Source organism: Phasianus colchicus, chromosome Z (genome assembly GCF_987193195.1).
Source record: "Phasianus colchicus chromosome Z, bPhaCol1.hap1.1, whole genome shotgun sequence".
NCBI lineage: Eukaryota > Metazoa > Chordata > Aves > Galliformes > Phasianidae > Phasianus > Phasianus colchicus.
In genome coordinates, this window is record NC_143476.1 from 77,226,034 (window position 1) to 77,254,020 (window position 27,987).

The 27,987-nt window shown below is 52.0% G+C and overlaps 5 protein-coding genes across 10 annotated transcripts; all 5 read left to right on the plus strand.

Moving 5' to 3' along the window:
• LOC116239106 (uncharacterized) lies at positions 1-3,333 on the plus strand. 2 transcript variants are annotated; one of them, XM_090131024.1, is made up of 2 exons: positions 1-168; positions 2,431-3,333. In XM_090131024.1, exon 2 carries the CDS (start codon positions 2,474-2,476, stop codon positions 3,014-3,016), a length of 543 nt encoding a protein of 180 aa, XP_089987150.1. In that variant the 5' UTR covers positions 1-168; positions 2,431-2,473; the 3' UTR covers positions 3,017-3,333. The 2 variants fall into 2 exon arrangements, with proteins under 2 accessions (XP_089987150.1, XP_031464977.1); XM_031609117.2 differs by lacking the exon at positions 1-168 and adding an exon at positions 1,920-2,132.
• Positions 3,334-6,146: 2,813 nt separating this feature from the next.
• Positions 6,147-9,479, plus strand: LOC149913102 (uncharacterized). 2 transcript variants are annotated; one of them, XM_090131025.1, is made up of 2 exons: positions 6,147-6,314; positions 8,577-9,479. In XM_090131025.1, the coding sequence occupies exon 2, from the start codon at positions 8,620-8,622 to the stop codon at positions 9,160-9,162; it is 543 nt and encodes a 180-aa protein (XP_089987151.1). In that variant the 5' UTR covers positions 6,147-6,314; positions 8,577-8,619; the 3' UTR covers positions 9,163-9,479. The 2 variants fall into 2 exon arrangements, with proteins under 2 accessions (XP_089987151.1, XP_089987152.1); XM_090131026.1 differs by lacking the exon at positions 6,147-6,314 and adding an exon at positions 8,066-8,278.
• Positions 9,480-12,440: 2,961 nt separating this feature from the next.
• LOC149913103 (uncharacterized) lies at positions 12,441-15,641 on the plus strand. Of its 2 annotated transcripts, none has more exons than XM_090131030.1 (2): positions 12,441-12,476; positions 14,739-15,641. In XM_090131030.1, the coding sequence occupies exon 2, from the start codon at positions 14,782-14,784 to the stop codon at positions 15,322-15,324; it is 543 nt and encodes a 180-aa protein (XP_089987156.1). In that variant the 5' UTR covers positions 12,441-12,476; positions 14,739-14,781; the 3' UTR covers positions 15,325-15,641. The 2 variants fall into 2 exon arrangements, with proteins under 2 accessions (XP_089987156.1, XP_089987155.1); XM_090131029.1 differs by lacking the exon at positions 12,441-12,476 and adding an exon at positions 14,228-14,440.
• Positions 15,642-18,588: 2,947 nt separating this feature from the next.
• Positions 18,589-21,803, plus strand: LOC149913104 (uncharacterized). Of its 2 annotated transcripts, none has more exons than XM_090131034.1 (2): positions 18,589-18,638; positions 20,901-21,803. In XM_090131034.1, the coding sequence occupies exon 2, from the start codon at positions 20,944-20,946 to the stop codon at positions 21,484-21,486; it is 543 nt and encodes a 180-aa protein (XP_089987160.1). In that variant the 5' UTR covers positions 18,589-18,638; positions 20,901-20,943; the 3' UTR covers positions 21,487-21,803. The 2 variants fall into 2 exon arrangements, with proteins under 2 accessions (XP_089987160.1, XP_089987159.1); XM_090131033.1 differs by lacking the exon at positions 18,589-18,638 and adding an exon at positions 20,390-20,602.
• Positions 21,804-24,616: 2,813 nt separating this feature from the next.
• LOC149913105 (uncharacterized) lies at positions 24,617-27,949 on the plus strand. 2 transcript variants are annotated; one of them, XM_090131022.1, is made up of 2 exons: positions 24,617-24,784; positions 27,047-27,949. In XM_090131022.1, the coding sequence occupies exon 2, from the start codon at positions 27,090-27,092 to the stop codon at positions 27,630-27,632; it is 543 nt and encodes a 180-aa protein (XP_089987148.1). In that variant the 5' UTR covers positions 24,617-24,784; positions 27,047-27,089; the 3' UTR covers positions 27,633-27,949. The 2 variants fall into 2 exon arrangements, with proteins under 2 accessions (XP_089987148.1, XP_089987149.1); XM_090131023.1 differs by lacking the exon at positions 24,617-24,784 and adding an exon at positions 26,536-26,748.
• Positions 27,950-27,987: the final 38 nt, after the last annotated feature.

Consider the following 27,987-nt stretch of genomic DNA (forward strand, 5'->3'; position numbering starts at 1 on the left):
CACCCTGAAAGGAGCATCTTCAGCCCTCACGCATTTCTGCGGCTGGACTATCTCACAGAATCACAGAATCACACAGAATCACAGAATCGTAGGGGTTGGAAGGGACCTCCAGAGATCATCGAGTCCAACCCCCCTGCCAAAGCAGGCTCCCTACACCAGGTTGCACAGGTAGGCGTCCAGGCGGGTCTTGAATATCTCCAGAGAAGGAAAGTCCACAACCTCCCTGGGCAGCCTGTTCCAGTGCTCCGTCACCCTCACCGTAAAGAAGTTCTTGCGCACATTGGTGCGGAACTTCCTATGCTCCAGCTTCTGGCCATTTCCCCTTGTCCTGTCTCCGCACACTGCTGAAAAGAGTCTGGCCTCGCCACTTTGCCCCCCACACCTTAGATATTTATAGACCTGGATCAGGTCCCCTCTCCGTCTTCTCTTCTCAAGGCTAAACAGACCCAGATCACTTAGCCTTTCTTCATAGGGGAGATGCTCCAGGCCCTTCACCATCTTTGTGGCTCTCTGCTGGACTCTTTCCAAGAGATCCCTGTCTTTTTTGTACTGGGGAGCCCAGAACTGGACACAGAAAGAAAAAGATCCGGGTTTGCCACCCAGGGGGAACACTCAGGGTGTATCTCAATGTCTACACATCTCCAAAGGGAGGCTGTGAAGAATAGTGAGCTGGGCTCTTTCCAGCAGTAGCCAGTGACAAGAGGCAGCGCGCATAAGAAGAAACACAGGAGGTTCCTCTTGAACATCAGGAATTATATGACAGGCCCTTCACCCTGGCATCAGTTACCTGGAGAGGGTGTGGGGTTTCCTCCACTGGAGGTCTTTGACAGATAAAACCTGTCTGGGCATGGTTTGGGACAGCACTAGAGCAGGCTGGCCCTGCTCCAGGGGGGAGGTGGAAGGGCTGGACAAGGCGCTCGCCAGGGGTCCCTTTCAACCTCTGCTATCTCTGGGGTCTCTGGGGCTTTCCCACTGGTGACGAGATACCAGTTCTTCTCCTCAGTCAGGCCTCTGAGCAGTTGAGCCACGGCACTCTGCTGGCACCGAGGGAGGAGGCCGCCACGGTTCCCCTGCATCCTCTGCTCTGCTGCCCAGCACCGGGCCCATGTGCTCAGGGACACCAGGCTGGTGACAAGCAGAAACCACATGGCCAGCAAGGACGCGTGAAGCACCCTTTGCCCCTCTGGGGCACTTGCCTACCACTTGCCTAACGGTCTACGGGCTGGTTCGGCCAGGTTCCGTGACTGATGGGGCAGGGGGACCCATGGACCCTGGGAAAGGAAAAAGTGAAAAAGTGGGAAGGGCGGGGAAATGGGCCTAAAACAAAACACTGGCAGTGATCCGAGGAGGAAAGGTAATTCACTAAATAAGGTATGGGAATGCAAGATAACACAGTGCAAAACAATATAATTGTAGTTGAAGGCAACCAATCAAATAAAGTGAGAAAGTGTCCAAAACCAGAAAGCCTTACTCTAATGCTGAAGGTGAGGCGGCTAGGGAGCAAGACGGCGCAGAGACGAGCGGAAAAGGAAAAAGAGGCGTCTTGTGACCTGCCAAGAGTTTTATCTTTATCTCTCCTCTGAAAGGAAGACAGAAACAGAGCATTGAACAGTCCTTTGGTATATGTAGTTCTTCTGCTTGTCTGAGACAGGTATACCCACAACTGGAGCAATAACTCTTTAACTCCCAGTGCACTCCATGATGTTATGCCATGATGTTACACCCATAACCAAGATCATCAAACCATGGCGCTCACTTGGTGGTCCTCCTGGCCCCTGTGATGTCAGAATGCAGTGACTGTGACTGCCCACGGCCTCACCACTCTGCACCACTCCCCGGGTCCCTCCCCGCACAGTTGGGCCACTGCTCCTACGGGTGCACAGGCACAGTGTACAGGTCGGAGCAGGACCGTGGGCAAGCGCTGAGGCTTGGCTTTCTGGAGAGCAGCAGCTCTGTTGGCTGAGCTAAGGCAGTTTCTGGTGGCGTGGCTCAGTCCTCTGCTGAGCTGTGAGGCGCCACAGGTCCTACAGGGCATCTGTCCTGGGGACACGGGCAAGAGGAGGTGCTGGAGCTGTTGGCACCTCTGAAGACTTTCCAAGAGTTTGTCTGTCTTCCTTGAGCACCTCCTTCAGGTACTCTCTTGACCAAATGGAGTCCTGCTGCTTGTCTGAGAGATAACGCAAGGGTCTGGTTAGTCTGGGCCTGGGGGCAGCCAAGGGACCAGGCATGGAGGGAGGTGAGCCCTTGGGTCTGCCTGGCCCAAGGGCTGCTGCTTCTGTCAGCCCTCAAGGAGATGCTTTGGAAGGTTCTCCCCTTTCCTCCCCTCCCCTCTCTCAGTACTTTCTTGGGTTTTCTTCGCTTTCCACTTTGGAGCATGAGGCAAGGCTCAGGCCATTGGCACCTCTTTATTTTCTTTTTTTCTTCCCACAGATTAGGTTCTGAGGAATCTCTGGAGGAGAGGGGCAGTGTTGCAATGGCCAGCAGGAGCCATCTGCAGAAGGAAGACCCATCGGAGGCACCAGAAGACTATCGCTGCGCCATCTGCCTGGACAACATCAGCAACATGGCGTGCGTGGACCCGTGCTTCCATCGCTTCTGTTCTGGCTGCATCCAGCGGTGGGCTACCATGAGAGCTGTGTGCCCACTCTGCAGGCAGCCTATTGACCGTGTCCTGCACACGGTGAGAGCAGATGATGACTACCAGGAGTACGTAGTCAGCTCATCCTCCCGTAGGCAGAGAAGAAGAGCCAGGGAGAGGACCAGGAGCAGGTCCCCGCTGCGGCACAGGCAGTCCAGGAACAGTGGCTTCCCAATGAGGAGGAGCTCCGTAGGCAGCGGCCAAGTCTCACGGGGTGACGCAGCTCCAAGTGCTCCTGCAGCGAGCACTTCTGGGGAGCAAAGCCCACCGAGCAGAGCAGAGCGCATCGTCAGCCCTGGTGACGGAGCGTACGTCCGCATTGGCGCGCTGCAGCTGCCACCTCTGCGGATCCAGGTCCCCAGTCGGAGAGCCCAGTAAACATCTGGATGCTTTGCAGGGCGGGGGTTTTACCAAACCAAAGAACAATCCCATGCAAGGAATACTTTCCAGCGTTGTCTCAAGGGCACGGGAAATCAAGAGGGAGGACCTCCTGGAGCGTGCATTTAATGGCAGTGCTGCAACTGGGAATATTTCACTCCCTCAGCCCCAGCAGCCTGAGCCCTTCCATCATGCTTCTCTACAACACCAGGAGCCTGTGATTGTGGCTGGGAGGCAGAAGGAGGCCGATCATCTCCTCACTGACCAGGAGACTGGGGATGATAATGATGATGACGATTAAAGAATACAGGAAACAAGTAGCGTGCAGCGTAGTTGTTCCACACCCACCCGGGCGATACCCAGCCAGTTCCCAGGCAGCAGTCCCTGCCACCAGCAGGTTCAGTTCTCTCCCGCCTTCTTGTGAACTGCCAGCCTCTCTCAGGCAGGGCAAGTCCTTGAGTGTAAGCACCTGTTGGCAAGAAGTAACACACTGGGGCATGATCAACGGTATTCTCATCCTAAACCCAAATCGCAGCACCATGCCAGCTGCTGGGATGAAAGCTAACTCTATCCCAGCCAAAACCAGGACAATGCCCTCCCCTCATTTTATATCATCTCCAGCATGCTCAGGTCCCATACGTTCCAAGTCATCCAAATCACCATCAGATTTCCTGTCTTTTGATACAAACACAGAGACAGCATTCCCATAGTCTATGGGTTATCACTCAGAAATGTCCATGGGGTTCATTTAGCCGTGGTCAAAGAGTCAAAGGTCACACACCTCCAAGGCCTTGAAGGAGCTACTCCCAGCATGCTCCTGCATCTTTCACTCTCTGAGTGCGAGGCCTGTCTAGCATAGGGAAGTTCCTGGTCTGCTCTTGTGACAGAGCAGACACATGCATCAGCATGCTGGAGCTGCCTCCTCTACGGTCTAGCTACAGACATCTAGCCAGTACTTTCTATCCAATGAGTCCCCAGCAAGTTCCATAATAAGTGTTCTGTTTTCAAAGCTTCGGGTTCTTCAAACAGCAGCTCCCACCAGGCTCCTGCACTCAGCCCTTTTAGGATCAGAATTCATCTGACCACAGGGGAGCACCTCTTCAGGTGCATCCTGATCTACGTGTTGGTTGTTCTGTCCAGCAGCAACTCATGAAGATGGCTAACATGTGATGTACACTCGGTCGCCGTGGTTCATTTGCCTTCATCTCTTTCTGCAGGGCCTTTCTCAGGGTAGGGTCAGGTACGAGGCCTATCTGTGGCTTTTCAGAAGCTGTAGGATTTGGCACACTGTTCATAGAAGTAGTCAGACCTATCACAGGGCTTTGTAGCATTTGCGATATTTGAGAAATGAGCTGGAGCTTTGGAAAGGCCTGCCAGTGGTTGAGAAGCTGCAGTGCTGTCCAAAGCCACTTGAAACTCTGCTGGGCCTCAGGGTTTGCAGAAGCTGCTGGACCTGTCAGTGGGCTTTGAGCAGCTGCAGGGCCAGTCACAGGCATTGTAGTAGCTGGAGGGCCTGTCAGAGGCACTGGAAATGTTGCATGGCCTGTGGTACACTTTGTAAAAGCTGCAGGGCTTGTCACAGGTATTAGAGCAGCTGCAGAGGCTGTCACAAGGTTTGGATCAGCTGCAGGGCCTGTTACAGGTGCTGGAGCAGCTGCAGGGCCCCTCAGGGGGGCTTAGGTAGCTTCAGCTACTATCACAGGTGTTGGAGTAGCTGCAGATTCTGTGGCAAGGGTAGATCTGCCTGAATCTTCTTTAAAGGATACCAGGATCAAAGACTGCTAATTTACAGTGTCAAGACCTTGAGCTGGCTCTTGGTTGAGGACGGATATTTTAGATATTCTATATCTTTCCCAAATAGTATGAGCAGCTCAAAAGGAGCAAAGTTGTAGGGTAGGTTGTTTCTCAAAAGGGCAGTGGAATTTCCCATTTTTTTTCCAGTTTCCACATAAACTTGGACAAACCAATGCAAAAAGCTTCCAGGAGTGTCTACTTCCCCAGTGTATCCTTTCAAGATGTGAACAAAGAAATAAGACGGATGTGTCCATTGCAACTGTAAAGACAGTTTTTATCAGAACTAAAGCTAGAATAATGGTGTTTTAAAACATTAATGATGAAGTGGAACTTAAAAGTGCTATTATTTTTTTTATTGCATTTATGTTGGTAAGCTGAACCCACTCTTGTTTCCAGACTAGCAGCCATCAGAGACAGATGTGGTGGTATACAGCAGTACAGGTTGAATCTTCCCAGCAGCATTCTTTACCTTTTGTTGCCATGTAAAAGATAGCAGCAGACAGGCAGTCCAACAAAATGTCATCTTACATGGAAGTGCAGATGAAGCAAAGATGTGTCACTGAATCCCTCCATGCAGAAAAATGGCACTCACTGACATTCACTGATGCTTGCTGAATGTTCACAGAGATCAAACAATGAGCATAAGTGAGGGTGAGTGATATGTTTCAGGAGTGGTGACAATTATGGTGGTTACTTCTGCTGGTGCAGATATTGAAGAGCATGGCATAAAGGCTTCTGCTCATTACTGACATAGTTAATGGTGAAGACTATATTGAAAAAGAGTGTTTTGTAGCTGACAACTTGCTTTATCAAATAGTATGATTGTGTTCTGTGTATCTGTTATAGCAAAATGTTCAGGAACTTCCTGAAACCAAACCTCAACTGCCACATTTTTAGGCAGGCACACACTCTGAATTGTCCCATATTTCTTGCCAGATCTTTCTACCTAGAAGAGAACACTGTTAGATTTGTTGTCGGGGAGGAAGCCAACAGTTGTCTCGGTATCCAGAGCGAAAAGAGATACTGTTCCTGCATGCCGGACCTGGGAGAACTACCTGCAAGAACAGCCGTGACATTCCCTGTCTGCCAGTGCAGTCCACATGGCTCCTTAGCAGCACGTTTCGAACATGAAGATGGTGGTCCCGCAGCTCCAGCTGGTGGCAGCCTCCTGAAGACAGGATCAAATTAATATATTCCAGAACCAGAATAACATAGTCAACAGACCAGGCTGGTGAAAGCCCATGCACCTCTCCTTTGGACATTCCCCAGGACACACTGGGACGGCCTTTGCACTTCTCCTCAAGCTCCACAACATCTATGAAAGCCCAGATGCTCTCACCCTGAAAGGAGCATCTTCAGCCCTCACGCATTTCTGCGGCTGGACTATCTCACAGAATCACAGAATCACACAGAATCACAGAATCGTAGGGGTTGGAAGGGACCTCCAGAGATCATCGAGTCCAACCCCCCTGCCAAAGCAGGCTCCCTACACCAGGTTGCACAGGTAGGCGTCCAGGCGGGTCTTGAATATCTCCAGAGAAGGAAAGTCCACAACCTCCCTGGGCAGCCTGTTCCAGTGCTCCGTCACCCTCACCGTAAAGAAGTTCTTGCGCACATTGGTGCGGAACTTCCTATGCTCCAGCTTCTGGCCATTTCCCCTTGTCCTGTCTCCGCACACTGCTGAAAAGAGTCTGGCCTCGCCACTTTGCCCCCCACACCTTAGATATTTATAGACCTGGATCAGGTCCCCTCTCCGTCTTCTCTTCTCAAGGCTAAACAGACCCAGATCACTTAGCCTTTCTTCATAGGGGAGATGCTCCAGGCCCTTCACCATCTTTGTGGCTCTCTGCTGGACTCTTTCCAAGAGATCCCTGTCTTTTTTGTACTGGGGAGCCCAGAACTGGACACAGAAAGAAAAAGATCCGGGTTTGCCACCCAGGGGGAACACTCAGGGTGTATCTCAATGTCTACACATCTCCAAAGGGAGGCTGTGAAGAATAGTGAGCTGGGCTCTTTCCAGCAGTAGCCAGTGACAAGAGGCAGCGCGCATAAGAAGAAACACAGGAGGTTCCTCTTGAACATCAGGAATTATATGACAGGCCCTTCACCCTGGCATCAGTTACCTGGAGAGGGTGTGGGGTTTCCTCCACTGGAGGTCTTTGACAGATAAAACCTGTCTGGGCATGGTTTGGGACAGCACTAGAGCAGGCTGGCCCTGCTCCAGGGGGGAGGTGGAAGGGCTGGACAAGGCGCTCGCCAGGGGTCCCTTTCAACCTCTGCTATCTCTGGGGTCTCTGGGGCTTTCCCACTGGTGACGAGATACCAGTTCTTCTCCTCAGTCAGGCCTCTGAGCAGTTGAGCCACGGCACTCTGCTGGCACCGAGGGAGGAGGCCGCCACGGTTCCCCTGCATCCTCTGCTCTGCTGCCCAGCACCGGGCCCATGTGCTCAGGGACACCAGGCTGGTGACAAGCAGAAACCACATGGCCAGCAAGGACGCGTGAAGCACCCTTTGCCCCTCTGGGGCACTTGCCTACCACTTGCCTAACGGTCTACGGGCTGGTTCGGCCAGGTTCCGTGACTGATGGGGCAGGGGGACCCATGGACCCTGGGAAAGGAAAAAGTGAAAAAGTGGGAAGGGCGGGGAAATGGGCCTAAAACAAAACACTGGCAGTGATCCGAGGAGGAAAGGTAATTCACTAAATAAGGTATGGGAATGCAAGATAACACAGTGCAAAACAATATAATTGTAGTTGAAGGCAACCAATCAAATAAAGTGAGAAAGTGTCCAAAACCAGAAAGCCTTACTCTAATGCTGAAGGTGAGGCGGCTAGGGAGCAAGACGGCGCAGAGACGAGCGGAAAAGGAAAAAGAGGCGTCTTGTGACCTGCCAAGAGTTTTATCTTTATCTCTCCTCTGAAAGGAAGACAGAAACAGAGCATTGAACAGTCCTTTGGTATATGTAGTTCTTCTGCTTGTCTGAGACAGGTATACCCACAACTGGAGCAATAACTCTTTAACTCCCAGTGCACTCCATGATGTTATGCCATGATGTTACACCCATAACCAAGATCATCAAACCATGGCGCTCACTTGGTGGTCCTCCTGGCCCCTGTGATGTCAGAATGCAGTGACTGTGACTGCCCACGGCCTCACCACTCTGCACCACTCCCCGGGTCCCTCCCCGCACAGTTGGGCCACTGCTCCTACGGGTGCACAGGCACAGTGTACAGGTCGGAGCAGGACCGTGGGCAAGCGCTGAGGCTTGGCTTTCTGGAGAGCAGCAGCTCTGTTGGCTGAGCTAAGGCAGTTTCTGGTGGCGTGGCTCAGTCCTCTGCTGAGCTGTGAGGCGCCACAGGTCCTACAGGGCATCTGTCCTGGGGACACGGGCAAGAGGAGGTGCTGGAGCTGTTGGCACCTCTGAAGACTTTCCAAGAGTTTGTCTGTCTTCCTTGAGCACCTCCTTCAGGTACTCTCTTGACCAAATGGAGTCCTGCTGCTTGTCTGAGAGATAACGCAAGGGTCTGGTTAGTCTGGGCCTGGGGGCAGCCAAGGGACCAGGCATGGAGGGAGGTGAGCCCTTGGGTCTGCCTGGCCCAAGGGCTGCTGCTTCTGTCAGCCCTCAAGGAGATGCTTTGGAAGGTTCTCCCCTTTCCTCCCCTCCCCTCTCTCAGTACTTTCTTGGGTTTTCTTCGCTTTCCACTTTGGAGCATGAGGCAAGGCTCAGGCCATTGGCACCTCTTTATTTTCTTTTTTTCTTCCCACAGATTAGGTTCTGAGGAATCTCTGGAGGAGAGGGGCAGTGTTGCAATGGCCAGCAGGAGCCATCTGCAGAAGGAAGACCCATCGGAGGCACCAGAAGACTATCGCTGCGCCATCTGCCTGGACAACATCAGCAACATGGCGTGCGTGGACCCGTGCTTCCATCGCTTCTGTTCTGGCTGCATCCAGCGGTGGGCTACCATGAGAGCTGTGTGCCCACTCTGCAGGCAGCCTATTGACCGTGTCCTGCACACGGTGAGAGCAGATGATGACTACCAGGAGTACGTAGTCAGCTCATCCTCCCGTAGGCAGAGAAGAAGAGCCAGGGAGAGGACCAGGAGCAGGTCCCCGCTGCGGCACAGGCAGTCCAGGAACAGTGGCTTCCCAATGAGGAGGAGCTCCGTAGGCAGCGGCCAAGTCTCACGGGGTGACGCAGCTCCAAGTGCTCCTGCAGCGAGCACTTCTGGGGAGCAAAGCCCACCGAGCAGAGCAGAGCGCATCGTCAGCCCTGGTGACGGAGCGTACGTCCGCATTGGCGCGCTGCAGCTGCCACCTCTGCGGATCCAGGTCCCCAGTCGGAGAGCCCAGTAAACATCTGGATGCTTTGCAGGGCGGGGGTTTTACCAAACCAAAGAACAATCCCATGCAAGGAATACTTTCCAGCGTTGTCTCAAGGGCACGGGAAATCAAGAGGGAGGACCTCCTGGAGCGTGCATTTAATGGCAGTGCTGCAACTGGGAATATTTCACTCCCTCAGCCCCAGCAGCCTGAGCCCTTCCATCATGCTTCTCTACAACACCAGGAGCCTGTGATTGTGGCTGGGAGGCAGAAGGAGGCCGATCATCTCCTCACTGACCAGGAGACTGGGGATGATAATGATGATGACGATTAAAGAATACAGGAAACAAGTAGCGTGCAGCGTAGTTGTTCCACACCCACCCGGGCGATACCCAGCCAGTTCCCAGGCAGCAGTCCCTGCCACCAGCAGGTTCAGTTCTCTCCCGCCTTCTTGTGAACTGCCAGCCTCTCTCAGGCAGGGCAAGTCCTTGAGTGTAAGCACCTGTTGGCAAGAAGTAACACACTGGGGCATGATCAACGGTATTCTCATCCTAAACCCAAATCGCAGCACCATGCCAGCTGCTGGGATGAAAGCTAACTCTATCCCAGCCAAAACCAGGACAATGCCCTCCCCTCATTTTATATCATCTCCAGCATGCTCAGGTCCCATACGTTCCAAGTCATCCAAATCACCATCAGATTTCCTGTCTTTTGATACAAACACAGAGACAGCATTCCCATAGTCTATGGGTTATCACTCAGAAATGTCCATGGGGTTCATTTAGCCGTGGTCAAAGAGTCAAAGGTCACACACCTCCAAGGCCTTGAAGGAGCTACTCCCAGCATGCTCCTGCATCTTTCACTCTCTGAGTGCGAGGCCTGTCTAGCATAGGGAAGTTCCTGGTCTGCTCTTGTGACAGAGCAGACACATGCATCAGCATGCTGGAGCTGCCTCCTCTACGGTCTAGCTACAGACATCTAGCCAGTACTTTCTATCCAATGAGTCCCCAGCAAGTTCCATAATAAGTGTTCTGTTTTCAAAGCTTCGGGTTCTTCAAACAGCAGCTCCCACCAGGCTCCTGCACTCAGCCCTTTTAGGATCAGAATTCATCTGACCACAGGGGAGCACCTCTTCAGGTGCATCCTGATCTACGTGTTGGTTGTTCTGTCCAGCAGCAACTCATGAAGATGGCTAACATGTGATGTACACTCGGTCGCCGTGGTTCATTTGCCTTCATCTCTTTCTGCAGGGCCTTTCTCAGGGTAGGGTCAGGTACGAGGCCTATCTGTGGCTTTTCAGAAGCTGTAGGATTTGGCACACTGTTCATAGAAGTAGTCAGACCTATCACAGGGCTTTGTAGCATTTGCGATATTTGAGAAATGAGCTGGAGCTTTGGAAAGGCCTGCCAGTGGTTGAGAAGCTGCAGTGCTGTCCAAAGCCACTTGAAACTCTGCTGGGCCTCAGGGTTTGCAGAAGCTGCTGGACCTGTCAGTGGGCTTTGAGCAGCTGCAGGGCCAGTCACAGGCATTGTAGTAGCTGGAGGGCCTGTCAGAGGCACTGGAAATGTTGCATGGCCTGTGGTACACTTTGTAAAAGCTGCAGGGCTTGTCACAGGTATTAGAGCAGCCGCAGAGGCTGTCACAAGGTTTGGATCAGCTGCAGGGCCTGTTACAGGTGCTGGAGCAGCTGCAGGGCCCCTCAGGGGGGCTTAGGTAGCTTCAGCTACTATCACAGGTGTTGGAGTAGCTGCAGATTCTGTGGCAAGGGTAGATCTGCCTGAATCTTCTTTAAAGGATACCAGGATCAAAGACTGCTAATTTACAGTGTCAAGACCTTGAGCTGGCTCTTGGTTGAGGACGGATATTTTAGATATTCTATATCTTTCCCAAATAGTATGAGCAGCTCAAAAGGAGCAAAGTTGTAGGGTAGGTTGTTTCTCAAAAGGGCAGTGGAATTTCCCATTTTTTTTCCAGTTTCCACATAAACTTGGACAAACCAATGCAAAAAGCTTCCAGGAGTGTCTACTTCCCCAGTGTATCCTTTCAAGATGTGAACAAAGAAATAAGACGGATGTGTCCATTGCAACTGTAAAGACAGTTTTTATCAGAACTAAAGCTAGAATAATGGTGTTTTAAAACATTAATGATGAAGTGGAACTTAAAAGTGCTATTATTTTTTTTATTGCATTTATGTTGGTAAGCTGAACCCACTCTTGTTTCCAGACTAGCAGCCATCAGAGACAGATGTGGTGGTATACAGCAGTACAGGTTGAATCTTCCCAGCAGCATTCTTTACCTTTTGTTGCCATGTAAAAGATAGCAGCAGACAGGCAGTCCAACAAAATGTCATCTTACATGGAAGTGCAGATGAAGCAAAGATGTGTCACTGAATCCCTCCATGCAGAAAAATGGCACTCACTGACATTCACTGATGCTTGCTGAATGTTCACAGAGATCAAACAATGAGCATAAGTGAGGGTGAGTGATATGTTTCAGGAGTGGTGACAATTATGGTGGTTACTTCTGCTGGTGCAGATATTGAAGAGCATGGCATAAAGGCTTCTGCTCATTACTGACATAGTTAATGGTGAAGACTATATTGAAAAAGAGTGTTTTGTAGCTGACAACTTGCTTTATCAAATAGTATGATTGTGTTCTGTGTATCTGTTATAGCAAAATGTTCAGGAACTTCCTGAAACCAAACCTCAACTGCCACATTTTTAGGCAGGCACACACTCTGAATTGTCCCATATTTCTTGCCAGATCTTTCTACCTAGAAGAGAACACTGTTAGATTTGTTGTCGGGGAGGAAGCCAACAGTTGTCTCGGTATCCAGAGCGAAAAGAGATACTGTTCCTGCATGCCGGACCTGGGAGAACTACCTGCAAGAACAGCCGTGACATTCCCTGTCTGCCAGTGCAGTCCACATGGCTCCTTAGCAGCACGTTTCGAACATGAAGATGGTGGTCCCGCAGCTCCAGCTGGTGGCAGCCTCCTGAAGACAGGATCAAATTAATATATTCCAGAACCAGAATAACATAGTCAACAGACCAGGCTGGTGAAAGCCCATGCACCTCTCCTTTGGACATTCCCCAGGACACACTGGGACGGCCTTTGCACTTCTCCTCAAGCTCCAGAATAGCATCCCCTCAGAACATCTATGAAAGCCCAGATGCTCTCACCCTGAAAGGAGCATCTTCAGCCCTCACGCATTTCTGCGGCTGGACTATCTCACAGAATCACAGAATCACACAGAATCACAGAATCGTAGGGGTTGGAAGGGACCTCCAGAGATCATCGAGTCCAACCCCCCTGCCAAAGCAGGCTCCCTACACCAGGTTGCACAGGTAGGCGTCCAGGCGGGTCTTGAATATCTCCAGAGAAGGAAAGTCCACAACCTCCCTGGGCAGCCTGTTCCAGTGCTCCGTCACCCTCACCGTAAAGAAGTTCTTGCGCACATTGGTGCGGAACTTCCTATGCTCCAGCTTCTGGCCATTTCCCCTTGTCCTGTCTCCGCACACTGCTGAAAAGAGTCTGGCCTCGCCACTTTGCCCCCCACACCTTAGATATTTATAGACCTGGATCAGGTCCCCTCTCCGTCTTCTCTTCTCAAGGCTAAACAGACCCAGATCACTTAGCCTTTCTTCATAGGGGAGATGCTCCAGGCCCTTCACCATCTTTGTGGCTCTCTGCTGGACTCTTTCCAAGAGATCCCTGTCTTTTTTGTACTGGGGAGCCCAGAACTGGACACAGAAAGAAAAAGATCCGGGTTTGCCACCCAGGGGGAACACTCAGGGTGTATCTCAATGTCTACACATCTCCAAAGGGAGGCTGTGAAGAATAGTGAGCTGGGCTCTTTCCAGCAGTAGCCAGTGACAAGAGGCAGCGCGCATAAGAAGAAACACAGGAGGTTCCTCTTGAACATCAGGAATTATATGACAGGCCCTTCACCCTGGCATCAGTTACCTGGAGAGGGTGTGGGGTTTCCTCCACTGGAGGTCTTTGACAGATAAAACCTGTCTGGGCATGGTTTGGGACAGCACTAGAGCAGGCTGGCCCTGCTCCAGGGGGGAGGTGGAAGGGCTGGACAAGGCGCTCGCCAGGGGTCCCTTTCAACCTCTGCTATCTCTGGGGTCTCTGGGGCTTTCCCACTGGTGACGAGATACCAGTTCTTCTCCTCAGTCAGGCCTCTGAGCAGTTGAGCCACGGCACTCTGCTGGCACCGAGGGAGGAGGCCGCCACGGTTCCCCTGCATCCTCTGCTCTGCTGCCCAGCACCGGGCCCATGTGCTCAGGGACACCAGGCTGGTGACAAGCAGAAACCACATGGCCAGCAAGGACGCGTGAAGCACCCTTTGCCCCTCTGGGGCACTTGCCTACCACTTGCCTAACGGTCTACGGGCTGGTTCGGCCAGGTTCCGTGACTGATGGGGCAGGGGGACCCATGGACCCTGGGAAAGGAAAAAGTGAAAAAGTGGGAAGGGCGGGGAAATGGGCCTAAAACAAAACACTGGCAGTGATCCGAGGAGGAAAGGTAATTCACTAAATAAGGTATGGGAATGCAAGATAACACAGTGCAAAACAATATAATTGTAGTTGAAGGCAACCAATCAAATAAAGTGAGAAAGTGTCCAAAACCAGAAAGCCTTACTCTAATGCTGAAGGTGAGGCGGCTAGGGAGCAAGACGGCGCAGAGACGAGCGGAAAAGGAAAAAGAGGCGTCTTGTGACCTGCCAAGAGTTTTATCTTTATCTCTCCTCTGAAAGGAAGACAGAAACAGAGCATTGAACAGTCCTTTGGTATATGTAGTTCTTCTGCTTGTCTGAGACAGGTATACCCACAACTGGAGCAATAACTCTTTAACTCCCAGTGCACTCCATGATGTTATGCCATGATGTTACACCCATAACCAAGATCATCAAACCATGGCGCTCACTTGGTGGTCCTCCTGGCCCCTGTGATGTCAGAATGCAGTGACTGTGACTGCCCACGGCCTCACCACTCTGCACCACTCCCCGGGTCCCTCCCCGCACAGTTGGGCCACTGCTCCTACGGGTGCACAGGCACAGTGTACAGGTCGGAGCAGGACCGTGGGCAAGCGCTGAGGCTTGGCTTTCTGGAGAGCAGCAGCTCTGTTGGCTGAGCTAAGGCAGTTTCTGGTGGCGTGGCTCAGTCCTCTGCTGAGCTGTGAGGCGCCACAGGTCCTACAGGGCATCTGTCCTGGGGACACGGGCAAGAGGAGGTGCTGGAGCTGTTGGCACCTCTGAAGACTTTCCAAGAGTTTGTCTGTCTTCCTTGAGCACCTCCTTCAGGTACTCTCTTGACCAAATGGAGTCCTGCTGCTTGTCTGAGAGATAACGCAAGGGTCTGGTTAGTCTGGGCCTGGGGGCAGCCAAGGGACCAGGCATGGAGGGAGGTGAGCCCTTGGGTCTGCCTGGCCCAAGGGCTGCTGCTTCTGTCAGCCCTCAAGGAGATGCTTTGGAAGGTTCTCCCCTTTCCTCCCCTCCCCTCTCTCAGTACTTTCTTGGGTTTTCTTCGCTTTCCACTTTGGAGCATGAGGCAAGGCTCAGGCCATTGGCACCTCTTTATTTTCTTTTTTTCTTCCCACAGATTAGGTTCTGAGGAATCTCTGGAGGAGAGGGGCAGTGTTGCAATGGCCAGCAGGAGCCATCTGCAGAAGGAAGACCCATCGGAGGCACCAGAAGACTATCGCTGCGCCATCTGCCTGGACAACATCAGCAACATGGCGTGCGTGGACCCGTGCTTCCATCGCTTCTGTTCTGGCTGCATCCAGCGGTGGGCTACCATGAGAGCTGTGTGCCCACTCTGCAGGCAGCCTATTGACCGTGTCCTGCACACGGTGAGAGCAGATGATGACTACCAGGAGTACGTAGTCAGCTCATCCTCCCGTAGGCAGAGAAGAAGAGCCAGGGAGAGGACCAGGAGCAGGTCCCCGCTGCGGCACAGGCAGTCCAGGAACAGTGGCTTCCCAATGAGGAGGAGCTCCGTAGGCAGCGGCCAAGTCTCACGGGGTGACGCAGCTCCAAGTGCTCCTGCAGCGAGCACTTCTGGGGAGCAAAGCCCACCGAGCAGAGCAGAGCGCATCGTCAGCCCTGGTGACGGAGCGTACGTCCGCATTGGCGCGCTGCAGCTGCCACCTCTGCGGATCCAGGTCCCCAGTCGGAGAGCCCAGTAAACATCTGGATGCTTTGCAGGGCGGGGGTTTTACCAAACCAAAGAACAATCCCATGCAAGGAATACTTTCCAGCGTTGTCTCAAGGGCACGGGAAATCAAGAGGGAGGACCTCCTGGAGCGTGCATTTAATGGCAGTGCTGCAACTGGGAATATTTCACTCCCTCAGCCCCAGCAGCCTGAGCCCTTCCATCATGCTTCTCTACAACACCAGGAGCCTGTGATTGTGGCTGGGAGGCAGAAGGAGGCCGATCATCTCCTCACTGACCAGGAGACTGGGGATGATAATGATGATGACGATTAAAGAATACAGGAAACAAGTAGCGTGCAGCGTAGTTGTTCCACACCCACCCGGGCGATACCCAGCCAGTTCCCAGGCAGCAGTCCCTGCCACCAGCAGGTTCAGTTCTCTCCCGCCTTCTTGTGAACTGCCAGCCTCTCTCAGGCAGGGCAAGTCCTTGAGTGTAAGCACCTGTTGGCAAGAAGTAACACACTGGGGCATGATCAACGGTATTCTCATCCTAAACCCAAATCGCAGCACCATGCCAGCTGCTGGGATGAAAGCTAACTCTATCCCAGCCAAAACCAGGACAATGCCCTCCCCTCATTTTATATCATCTCCAGCATGCTCAGGTCCCATACGTTCCAAGTCATCCAAATCACCATCAGATTTCCTGTCTTTTGATACAAACACAGAGACAGCATTCCCATAGTCTATGGGTTATCACTCAGAAATGTCCATGGGGTTCATTTAGCCGTGGTCAAAGAGTCAAAGGTCACACACCTCCAAGGCCTTGAAGGAGCTACTCCCAGCATGCTCCTGCATCTTTCACTCTCTGAGTGCGAGGCCTGTCTAGCATAGGGAAGTTCCTGGTCTGCTCTTGTGACAGAGCAGACACATGCATCAGCATGCTGGAGCTGCCTCCTCTACGGTCTAGCTACAGACATCTAGCCAGTACTTTCTATCCAATGAGTCCCCAGCAAGTTCCATAATAAGTGTTCTGTTTTCAAAGCTTCGGGTTCTTCAAACAGCAGCTCCCACCAGGCTCCTGCACTCAGCCCTTTTAGGATCAGAATTCATCTGACCACAGGGGAGCACCTCTTCAGGTGCATCCTGATCTACGTGTTGGTTGTTCTGTCCAGCAGCAACTCATGAAGATGGCTAACATGTGATGTACACTCGGTCGCCGTGGTTCATTTGCCTTCATCTCTTTCTGCAGGGCCTTTCTCAGGGTAGGGTCAGGTACGAGGCCTATCTGTGGCTTTTCAGAAGCTGTAGGATTTGGCACACTGTTCATAGAAGTAGTCAGACCTATCACAGGGCTTTGTAGCATTTGCGATATTTGAGAAATGAGCTGGAGCTTTGGAAAGGCCTGCCAGTGGTTGAGAAGCTGCAGTGCTGTCCAAAGCCACTTGAAACTCTGCTGGGCCTCAGGGTTTGCAGAAGCTGCTGGACCTGTCAGTGGGCTTTGAGCAGCTGCAGGGCCAGTCACAGGCATTGTAGTAGCTGGAGGGCCTGTCAGAGGCACTGGAAATGTTGCATGGCCTGTGGTACACTTTGTAAAAGCTGCAGGGCTTGTCACAGGTATTAGAGCAGCCGCAGAGGCTGTCACAAGGTTTGGATCAGCTGCAGGGCCTGTTACAGGTGCTGGAGCAGCTGCAGGGCCCCTCAGGGGGGCTTAGGTAGCTTCAGCTACTATCACAGGTGTTGGAGTAGCTGCAGATTCTGTGGCAAGGGTAGATCTGCCTGAATCTTCTTTAAAGGATACCAGGATCAAAGACTGCTAATTTACAGTGTCAAGACCTTGAGCTGGCTCTTGGTTGAGGACGGATATTTTAGATATTCTATATCTTTCCCAAATAGTATGAGCAGCTCAAAAGGAGCAAAGTTGTAGGGTAGGTTGTTTCTCAAAAGGGCAGTGGAATTTCCCATTTTTTTTCCAGTTTCCACATAAACTTGGACAAACCAATGCAAAAAGCTTCCAGGAGTGTCTACTTCCCCAGTGTATCCTTTCAAGATGTGAACAAAGAAATAAGACGGATGTGTCCATTGCAACTGTAAAGACAGTTTTTATCAGAACTAAAGCTAGAATAATGGTGTTTTAAAACATTAATGATGAAGTGGAACTTAAAAGTGCTATTATTTTTTTTATTGCATTTATGTTGGTAAGCTGAACCCACTCTTGTTTCCAGACTAGCAGCCATCAGAGACAGATGTGGTGGTATACAGCAGTACAGGTTGAATCTTCCCAGCAGCATTCTTTACCTTTTGTTGCCATGTAAAAGATAGCAGCAGACAGGCAGTCCAACAAAATGTCATCTTACATGGAAGTGCAGATGAAGCAAAGATGTGTCACTGAATCCCTCCATGCAGAAAAATGGCACTCACTGACATTCACTGATGCTTGCTGAATGTTCACAGAGATCAAACAATGAGCATAAGTGAGGGTGAGTGATATGTTTCAGGAGTGGTGACAATTATGGTGGTTACTTCTGCTGGTGCAGATATTGAAGAGCATGGCATAAAGGCTTCTGCTCATTACTGACATAGTTAATGGTGAAGACTATATTGAAAAAGAGTGTTTTGTAGCTGACAACTTGCTTTATCAAATAGTATGATTGTGTTCTGTGTATCTGTTATAGCAAAATGTTCAGGAACTTCCTGAAACCAAACCTCAACTGCCACATTTTTAGGCAGGCACACACTCTGAATTGTCCCATATTTCTTGCCAGATCTTTCTACCTAGAAGAGAACACTGTTAGATTTGTTGTCGGGGAGGAAGCCAACAGTTGTCTCGGTATCCAGAGCGAAAAGAGATACTGTTCCTGCATGCCGGACCTGGGAGAACTACCTGCAAGAACAGCCGTGACATTCCCTGTCTGCCAGTGCAGTCCACATGGCTCCTTAGCAGCACGTTTCGAACATGAAGATGGTGGTCCCGCAGCTCCAGCTGGTGGCAGCCTCCTGAAGACAGGATCAAATTAATATATTCCAGAACCAGAATAACATAGTCAACAGACCAGGCTGGTGAAAGCCCATGCACCTCTCCTTTGGACATTCCCCAGGACACACTGGGACGGCCTTTGCACTTCTCCTCAAGCTCCAGAATAGCATCCCCTCAGAACATCTATGAAAGCCCAGATGCTCTCACCCTGAAAGGAGCATCTTCAGCCCTCACGCATTTCTGCGGCTGGACTATCTCACAGAATCACAGAATCACACAGAATCACAGAATCGTAGGGGTTGGAAGGGACCTCCAGAGATCATCGAGTCCAACCCCCCTGCCAAAGCAGGCTCCCTACACCAGGTTGCACAGGTAGGCGTCCAGGCGGGTCTTGAATATCTCCAGAGAAGGAAAGTCCACAACCTCCCTGGGCAGCCTGTTCCAGTGCTCCGTCACCCTCACCGTAAAGAAGTTCTTGCGCACATTGGTGCGGAACTTCCTATGCTCCAGCTTCTGGCCATTTCCCCTTGTCCTGTCTCCGCACACTGCTGAAAAGAGTCTGGCCTCGCCACTTTGCCCCCCACACCTTAGATATTTATAGACCTGGATCAGGTCCCCTCTCCGTCTTCTCTTCTCAAGGCTAAACAGACCCAGATCACTTAGCCTTTCTTCATAGGGGAGATGCTCCAGGCCCTTCACCATCTTTGTGGCTCTCTGCTGGACTCTTTCCAAGAGATCCCTGTCTTTTTTGTACTGGGGAGCCCAGAACTGGACACAGAAAGAAAAAGATCCGGGTTTGCCACCCAGGGGGAACACTCAGGGTGTATCTCAATGTCTACACATCTCCAAAGGGAGGCTGTGAAGAATAGTGAGCTGGGCTCTTTCCAGCAGTAGCCAGTGACAAGAGGCAGCGCGCATAAGAAGAAACACAGGAGGTTCCTCTTGAACATCAGGAATTATATGACAGGCCCTTCACCCTGGCATCAGTTACCTGGAGAGGGTGTGGGGTTTCCTCCACTGGAGGTCTTTGACAGATAAAACCTGTCTGGGCATGGTTTGGGACAGCACTAGAGCAGGCTGGCCCTGCTCCAGGGGGGAGGTGGAAGGGCTGGACAAGGCGCTCGCCAGGGGTCCCTTTCAACCTCTGCTATCTCTGGGGTCTCTGGGGCTTTCCCACTGGTGACAAGATACCAGTTCTTCTCCTCAGTCAGGCCTCTGAGCAGTTGAGCCACGGCACTCTGCTGGCACCGAGGGAGGAGGCCGCCACGGTTCCCCTGCATCCTCTGCTCTGCTGCCCAGCACCGGGCCCATGTGCTCAGGGACACCAGGCTGGTGACAAGCAGAAACCACATGGCCAGCAAGGACGCGTGAAGCACCCTTTGCCCCTCTGGGGCACTTGCCTACCACTTGCCTAACGGTCTACGGGCTGGTTCGGCCAGGTTCCGTGACTGATGGGGCAGGGGGACCCATGGACCCTGGGAAAGGAAAAAGTGAAAAAGTGGGAAGGGCGGGGAAATGGGCCTAAAACAAAACACTGGCAGTGATCCGAGGAGGAAAGGTAATTCACTAAATAAGGTATGGGAATGCAAGATAACACAGTGCAAAACAATATAATTGTAGTTGAAGGCAACCAATCAAATAAAGTGAGAAAGTGTCCAAAACCAGAAAGCCTTACTCTAATGCTGAAGGTGAGGCGGCTAGGGAGCAAGACGGCGCAGAGACGAGCGGAAAAGGAAAAAGAGGCGTCTTGTGACCTGCCAAGAGTTTTATCTTTATCTCTCCTCTGAAAGGAAGACAGAAACAGAGCATTGAACAGTCCTTTGGTATATGTAGTTCTTCTGCTTGTCTGAGACAGGTATACCCACAACTGGAGCAATAACTCTTTAACTCCCAGTGCACTCCATGATGTTATGCCATGATGTTACACCCATAACCAAGATCATCAAACCATGGCGCTCACTTGGTGGTCCTCCTGGCCCCTGTGATGTCAGAATGCAGTGACTGTGACTGCCCACGGCCTCACCACTCTGCACCACTCCCCGGGTCCCTCCCCGCACAGTTGGGCCACTGCTCCTACGGGTGCACAGGCACAGTGTACAGGTCGGAGCAGGACCGTGGGCAAGCGCTGAGGCTTGGCTTTCTGGAGAGCAGCAGCTCTGTTGGCTGAGCTAAGGCAGTTTCTGGTGGCGTGGCTCAGTCCTCTGCTGAGCTGTGAGGCGCCACAGGTCCTACAGGGCATCTGTCCTGGGGACACGGGCAAGAGGAGGTGCTGGAGCTGTTGGCACCTCTGAAGACTTTCCAAGAGTTTGTCTGTCTTCCTTGAGCACCTCCTTCAGGTACTCTCTTGACCAAATGGAGTCCTGCTGCTTGTCTGAGAGATAACGCAAGGGTCTGGTTAGTCTGGGCCTGGGGGCAGCCAAGGGACCAGGCATGGAGGGAGGTGAGCCCTTGGGTCTGCCTGGCCCAAGGGCTGCTGCTTCTGTCAGCCCTCAAGGAGATGCTTTGGAAGGTTCTCCCCTTTCCTCCCCTCCCCTCTCTCAGTACTTTCTTGGGTTTTCTTCGCTTTCCACTTTGGAGCATGAGGCAAGGCTCAGGCCATTGGCACCTCTTTATTTTCTTTTTTTCTTCCCACAGATTAGGTTCTGAGGAATCTCTGGAGGAGAGGGGCAGTGTTGCAATGGCCAGCAGGAGCCATCTGCAGAAGGAAGACCCATCGGAGGCACCAGAAGACTATCGCTGCGCCATCTGCCTGGACAACATCAGCAACATGGCGTGCGTGGACCCGTGCTTCCATCGCTTCTGTTCTGGCTGCATCCAGCGGTGGGCTACCATGAGAGCTGTGTGCCCACTCTGCAGGCAGCCTATTGACCGTGTCCTGCACACGGTGAGAGCAGATGATGACTACCAGGAGTACGTAGTCAGCTCATCCTCCCGTAGGCAGAGAAGAAGAGCCAGGGAGAGGACCAGGAGCAGGTCCCCGCTGCGGCACAGGCAGTCCAGGAACAGTGGCTTCCCAATGAGGAGGAGCTCCGTAGGCAGCGGCCAAGTCTCACGGGGTGACGCAGCTCCAAGTGCTCCTGCAGCGAGCACTTCTGGGGAGCAAAGCCCACCGAGCAGAGCAGAGCGCATCATCAGCCCTGGTGACGGAGCGTACGTCCGCATTGGCGCGCTGCAGCTGCCACCTCTGCGGATCCAGGTCCCCAGTCGGAGAGCCCAGTAAACATCTGGATGCTTTGCAGGGCGGGGGTTTTACCAAACCAAAGAACAATCCCATGCAAGGAATACTTTCCAGCGTTGTCTCAAGGGCACGGGAAATCAAGAGGGAGGACCTCCTGGAGCGTGCATTTAATGGCAGTGCTGCAACTGGGAATATTTCACTCCCTCAGCCCCAGCAGCCTGAGCCCTTCCATCATGCTTCTCTACAACACCAGGAGCCTGTGATTGTGGCTGGGAGGCAGAAGGAGGCCGATCATCTCCTCACTGACCAGGAGACTGGGGATGATAATGATGATGACGATTAAAGAATACAGGAAACAAGTAGCGTGCAGCGTAGTTGTTCCACACCCACCCGGGCGATACCCAGCCAGTTCCCAGGCAGCAGTCCCTGCCACCAGCAGGTTCAGTTCTCTCCCGCCTTCTTGTGAACTGCCAGCCTCTCTCAGGCAGGGCAAGTCCTTGAGTGTAAGCACCTGTTGGCAAGAAGTAACACACTGGGGCATGATCAACGGTATTCTCATCCTAAACCCAAATCGCAGCACCATGCCAGCTGCTGGGATGAAAGCTAACTCTATCCCAGCCAAAACCAGGACAATGCCCTCCCCTCATTTTATATCATCTCCAGCATGCTCAGGTCCCATACGTTCCAAGTCATCCAAATCACCATCAGATTTCCTGTCTTTTGATACAAACACAGAGACAGCATTCCCATAGTCTATGGGTTATCACTCAGAAATGTCCATGGGGTTCATTTAGCCGTGGTCAAAGAGTCAAAGGTCACACACCTCCAAGGCCTTGAAGGAGCTACTCCCAGCATGCTCCTGCATCTTTCACTCTCTGAGTGCGAGGCCTGTCTAGCATAGGGAAGTTCCTGGTCTGCTCTTGTGACAGAGCAGACACATGCATCAGCATGCTGGAGCTGCCTCCTCTACGGTCTAGCTACAGACATCTAGCCAGTACTTTCTATCCAATGAGTCCCCAGCAAGTTCCATAATAAGTGTTCTGTTTTCAAAGCTTCGGGTTCTTCAAACAGCAGCTCCCACCAGGCTCCTGCACTCAGCCCTTTTAGGATCAGAATTCATCTGACCACAGGGGAGCACCTCTTCAGGTGCATCCTGATCTACGTGTTGGTTGTTCTGTCCAGCAGCAACTCATGAAGATGGCTAACATGTGATGTACACTCGGTCGCCGTGGTTCATTTGCCTTCATCTCTTTCTGCAGGGCCTTTCTCAGGGTAGGGTCAGGTACGAGGCCTATCTGTGGCTTTTCAGAAGCTGTAGGATTTGGCACACTGTTCATAGAAGTAGTCAGACCTATCACAGGGCTTTGTAGCATTTGCGATATTTGAGAAATGAGCTGGAGCTTTGGAAAGGCCTGCCAGTGGTTGAGAAGCTGCAGTGCTGTCCAAAGCCACTTGAAACTCTGCTGGGCCTCAGGGTTTGCAGAAGCTGCTGGACCTGTCAGTGGGCTTTGAGCAGCTGCAGGGCCAGTCACAGGCATTGTAGTAGCTGGAGGGCCTGTCAGAGGCACTGGAAATGTTGCATGGCCTGTGGTACACTTTGTAAAAGCTGCAGGGCTTGTCACAGGTATTAGAGCAGCTGCAGAGGCTGTCACAAGGTTTGGATCAGCTGCAGGGCCTGTTACAGGTGCTGGAGCAGCTGCAGGGCCCCTCAGGGGGGCTTAGGTAGCTTCAGCTACTATCACAGGTGTTGGAGTAGCTGCAGATTCTGTGGCAAGGGTAGATCTGCCTGAATCTTCTTTAAAGGATACCAGGATCAAAGACTGCTAATTTACAGTGTCAAGACCTTGAGCTGGCTCTTGGTTGAGGACGGATATTTTAGATATTCTATATCTTTCCCAAATAGTATGAGCAGCTCAAAAGGAGCAAAGTTGTAGGGTAGGTTGTTTCTCAAAAGGGCAGTGGAATTTCCCATTTTTTTTCCAGTTTCCACATAAACTTGGACAAACCAATGCAAAAAGCTTCCAGGAGTGTCTACTTCCCCAGTGTATCCTTTCAAGATGTGAACAAAGAAATAAGACGGATGTGTCCATTGCAACTGTAAAGACAGTTTTTATCAGAACTAAAGCTAGAATAATGGTGTTTTAAAACATTAATGATGAAGTGGAACTTAAAAGTGCTATTATTTTTTTTATTGCATTTATGTTGGTAAGCTGAACCCACTCTTGTTTCCAGACTAGCAGCCATCAGAGACAGATGTGGTGGTATACAGCAGTACAGGTTGAATCTTCCCAGCAGCATTCTTTACCTTTTGTTGCCATGTAAAAGATAGCAGCAGACAGGCAGTCCAACAAAATGTCATCTTACATGGAAGTGCAGATGAAGCAAAGATGTGTCACTGAATCCCTCCATGCAGAAAAATGGCACTCACTGACATTCACTGATGCTTGCTGAATGTTCACAGAGATCAAACAATGAGCATAAGTGAGGGTGAGTGATATGTTTCAGGAGTGGTGACAATTATGGTGGTTACTTCTGCTGGTGCAGATATTGAAGAGCATGGCATAAAGGCTTCTGCTCATTACTGACATAGTTAATGGTGAAGACTATATTGAAAAAGAGTGTTTTGTAGCTGACAACTTGCTTTATCAAATAGTATGATTGTGTTCTGTGTATCTGTTATAGCAAAATGTTCAGGAACTTCCTGAAACCAAACCTCAACTGCCACATTTTTAGGCAGGCACACACTCTGAATTGTCCCATATTTCTTGCCAGATCTTTCTACCTAGAAGAGAACACTGTTAGATTTGTTGTCGGGGAGGAAGCCAACAGTTGTCTCGGTATCCAGAGCGAAAAGAGATACTGTTCCTGCATGCCGGACCTGGGAGAACTACCTGCAAGAACAGCCGTGACATTCCCTGTCTGCCAGTGCAGTCCACATGGCTCCTTAGCAGCACGTTTCGAACATGAAGATGGTGGTCCCGCAGCTCCAGCTGGTGGCAGCCTCCTGAAGACAGGATCAAATTAATATATTCCAGAACCAGAATAACATAGTCAACAGACCAGGCTGGTGAAAGCCCATGCACCTCTCCTTTGGACATTCCCCAGGACACACTGGGACGGCCTTTGCACTTCTCCTCAAGCTCCACAACATCTATGAAAGCCCAGATGCTCTCACCCTGAAAGGAGCATCTTCAGCCCTCACGCATTTCTGCGGCTGGACTATCTCACAGAATCACAGAATCACACAGAATCACAGAATCGTAGGGGTTGGAAGGGACCTCCAGAGATCATCGAGTCCAACCCCCCTGCCAAAGCAGGCTCCCTACACCAGGTTGCACAGGTAGGCGTCCAGGCGGGTCTTGAATATCTCCAGAGAAGGAAAGTCCACAACCTCCCTGGGCAGCCTGTTCCAGTGCTCCGTCACCCTCACCGTAAAGAAGTTCTTGCGCACATTGGTGCGGAACTTCCTATGCTCCAGCTTCTGGCCATTTCCCCTTGTCCTGTCTCCGCACACTGCTGAAAAGAGTCTGGCCTCGCCACTTTGCCCCCCACACCTTAGATATTTATAGACCTGGATCAGGTCCCCTCTCCGTCTTCTCTTCTCAAGGCTAAACAGACCCAGATCACTTAGCCTTTCTTCATAGGGGAGATGCTCCAGGCCCTTCACCATCTTTGTGGCTCTCTGCTGGACTCTTTCCAAGAGATCCCTGTCTTTTTTGTACTGGGGAGCCCAGAACTGGACACAGAAAGAAAAAGATCCGGGTTTGCCACCCAGGGGGAACACTCAGGGTGTATCTCAATGTCTACACATCTCCAAAGGGAGGCTGTGAAGAATAGTGAGCTGGGCTCTTTCCAGCAGTAGCCAGTGACAAGAGGCAGCGCGCATAAGAAGAAACACAGGAGGTTCCTCTTGAACATCAGGAATTATATGACAGGCCCTTCACCCTGGCATCAGTTACCTGGAGAGGGTGTGGGGTTTCCTCCACTGGAGGTCTTTGACAGATAAAACCTGTCTGGGCATGGTTTGGGACAGCACTAGAGCAGGCTGGCCCTGCTCCAGGGGGGAGGTGGAAGGGCTGGACAAGGCGCTCGCCAGGGGTCCCTTTCAACCTCTGCTATCTCTGGGGTCTCTGGGGCTTTCCCACTGGTGACGAGATACCAGTTCTTCTCCTCAGTCAGGCCTCTGAGCAGTTGAGCCACGGCACTCTGCTGGCACCGAGGGAGGAGGCCGCCACGGTTCCCCTGCATCCTCTGCTCTGCTGCCCAGCACCGGGCCCATGTGCTCAGGGACACCAGGCTGGTGACAAGCAGAAACCACATGGCCAGCAAGGACGCGTGAAGCACCCTTTGCCCCTCTGGGGCACTTGCCTACCACTTGCCTAACGGTCTACGGGCTGGTTCGGCCAGGTTCCGTGACTGATGGGGCAGGGGGACCCATGGACCCTGGGAAAGGAAAAAGTGAAAAAGTGGGAAGGGCGGGGAAATGGGCCTAAAACAAAACACTGGCAGTGATCCGAGGAGGAAAGGTAATTCACTAAATAAGGTATGGGAATGCAAGATAACACAGTGCAAAACAATATAATTGTAGTTGAAGGCAACCAATCAAATAAAGTGAGAAAGTGTCCAAAACCAGAAAGCCTTACTCTAATGCTGAAGGTGAGGCGGCTAGGGAGCAAGACGGCGCAGAGACGAGCGGAAAAGGAAAAAGAGGCGTCTTGTGACCTGCCAAGAGTTTTATCTTTATCTCTCCTCTGAAAGGAAGACAGAAACAGAGCATTGAACAGTCCTTTGGTATATGTAGTTCTTCTGCTTGTCTGAGACAGGTATACCCACAACTGGAGCAATAACTCTTTAACTCCCAGTGCACTCCATGATGTTATGCCATGATGTTACACCCATAACCAAGATCATCAAACCATGGCGCTCACTTGGTGGTCCTCCTGGCCCCTGTGATGTCAGAATGCAGTGACTGTGACTGCCCACGGCCTCACCACTCTGCACCACTCCCCGGGTCCCTCCCCGCACAGTTGGGCCACTGCTCCTACGGGTGCACAGGCACAGTGTACAGGTCGGAGCAGGACCGTGGGCAAGCGCTGAGGCTTGGCTTTCTGGAGAGCAGCAGCTCTGTTGGCTGAGCTAAGGCAGTTTCTGGTGGCGTGGCTCAGTCCTCTGCTGAGCTGTGAGGCGCCACAGGTCCTACAGGGCATCTGTCCTGGGGACACGGGCAAGAGGAGGTGCTGGAGCTGTTGGCACCTCTGAAGACTTTCCAAGAGTTTGTCTGTCTTCCTTGAGCACCTCCTTCAGGTACTCTCTTGACCAAATGGAGTCCTGCTGCTTGTCTGAGAGATAACGCAAGGGTCTGGTTAGTCTGGGCCTGGGGGCAGCCAAGGGACCAGGCATGGAGGGAGGTGAGCCCTTGGGTCTGCCTGGCCCAAGGGCTGCTGCTTCTGTCAGCCCTCAAGGAGATGCTTTGGAAGGTTCTCCCCTTTCCTCCCCTCCCCTCTCTCAGTACTTTCTTGGGTTTTCTTCGCTTTCCACTTTGGAGCATGAGGCAAGGCTCAGGCCATTGGCACCTCTTTATTTTCTTTTTTTCTTCCCACAGATTAGGTTCTGAGGAATCTCTGGAGGAGAGGGGCAGTGTTGCAATGGCCAGCAGGAGCCATCTGCAGAAGGAAGACCCATCGGAGGCACCAGAAGACTATCGCTGCGCCATCTGCCTGGACAACATCAGCAACATGGCGTGCGTGGACCCGTGCTTCCATCGCTTCTGTTCTGGCTGCATCCAGCGGTGGGCTACCATGAGAGCTGTGTGCCCACTCTGCAGGCAGCCTATTGACCGTGTCCTGCACACGGTGAGAGCAGATGATGACTACCAGGAGTACGTAGTCAGCTCATCCTCCCGTAGGCAGAGAAGAAGAGCCAGGGAGAGGACCAGGAGCAGGTCCCCGCTGCGGCACAGGCAGTCCAGGAACAGTGGCTTCCCAATGAGGAGGAGCTCCGTAGGCAGCGGCCAAGTCTCACGGGGTGACGCAGCTCCAAGTGCTCCTGCAGCGAGCACTTCTGGGGAGCAAAGCCCACCGAGCAGAGCAGAGCGCATCGTCAGCCCTGGTGACGGAGCGTACGTCCGCATTGGCGCGCTGCAGCTGCCACCTCTGCGGATCCAGGTCCCCAGTCGGAGAGCCCAGTAAACATCTGGATGCTTTGCAGGGCGGGGGTTTTACCAAACCAAAGAACAATCCCATGCAAGGAATACTTTCCAGCGTTGTCTCAAGGGCACGGGAAATCAAGAGGGAGGACCTCCTGGAGCGTGCATTTAATGGCAGTGCTGCAACTGGGAATATTTCACTCCCTCAGCCCCAGCAGCCTGAGCCCTTCCATCATGCTTCTCTACAACACCAGGAGCCTGTGATTGTGGCTGGGAGGCAGAAGGAGGCCGATCATCTCCTCACTGACCAGGAGACTGGGGATGATAATGATGATGACGATTAAAGAATACAGGAAACAAGTAGCGTGCAGCGTAGTTGTTCCACACCCACCCGGGCG

What these genes read in the sequence shown, in the direction of transcription:
- LOC116239106 (XM_090131024.1), top strand. Translation starts at nt 2,474, where the DNA reads ATGGCCAGCAGGAGCCATCTGCAGAAGGAAGACCCATCGGAGGCACCA.
- LOC149913102 (XM_090131025.1), top strand. Translation starts at nt 8,620, where the DNA reads ATGGCCAGCAGGAGCCATCTGCAGAAGGAAGACCCATCGGAGGCACCA.
- LOC149913103 (XM_090131030.1), top strand. Translation starts at nt 14,782, where the DNA reads ATGGCCAGCAGGAGCCATCTGCAGAAGGAAGACCCATCGGAGGCACCA.
- LOC149913104 (XM_090131034.1), top strand. Translation starts at nt 20,944, where the DNA reads ATGGCCAGCAGGAGCCATCTGCAGAAGGAAGACCCATCGGAGGCACCA.
- LOC149913105 (XM_090131022.1), top strand. Translation starts at nt 27,090, where the DNA reads ATGGCCAGCAGGAGCCATCTGCAGAAGGAAGACCCATCGGAGGCACCA.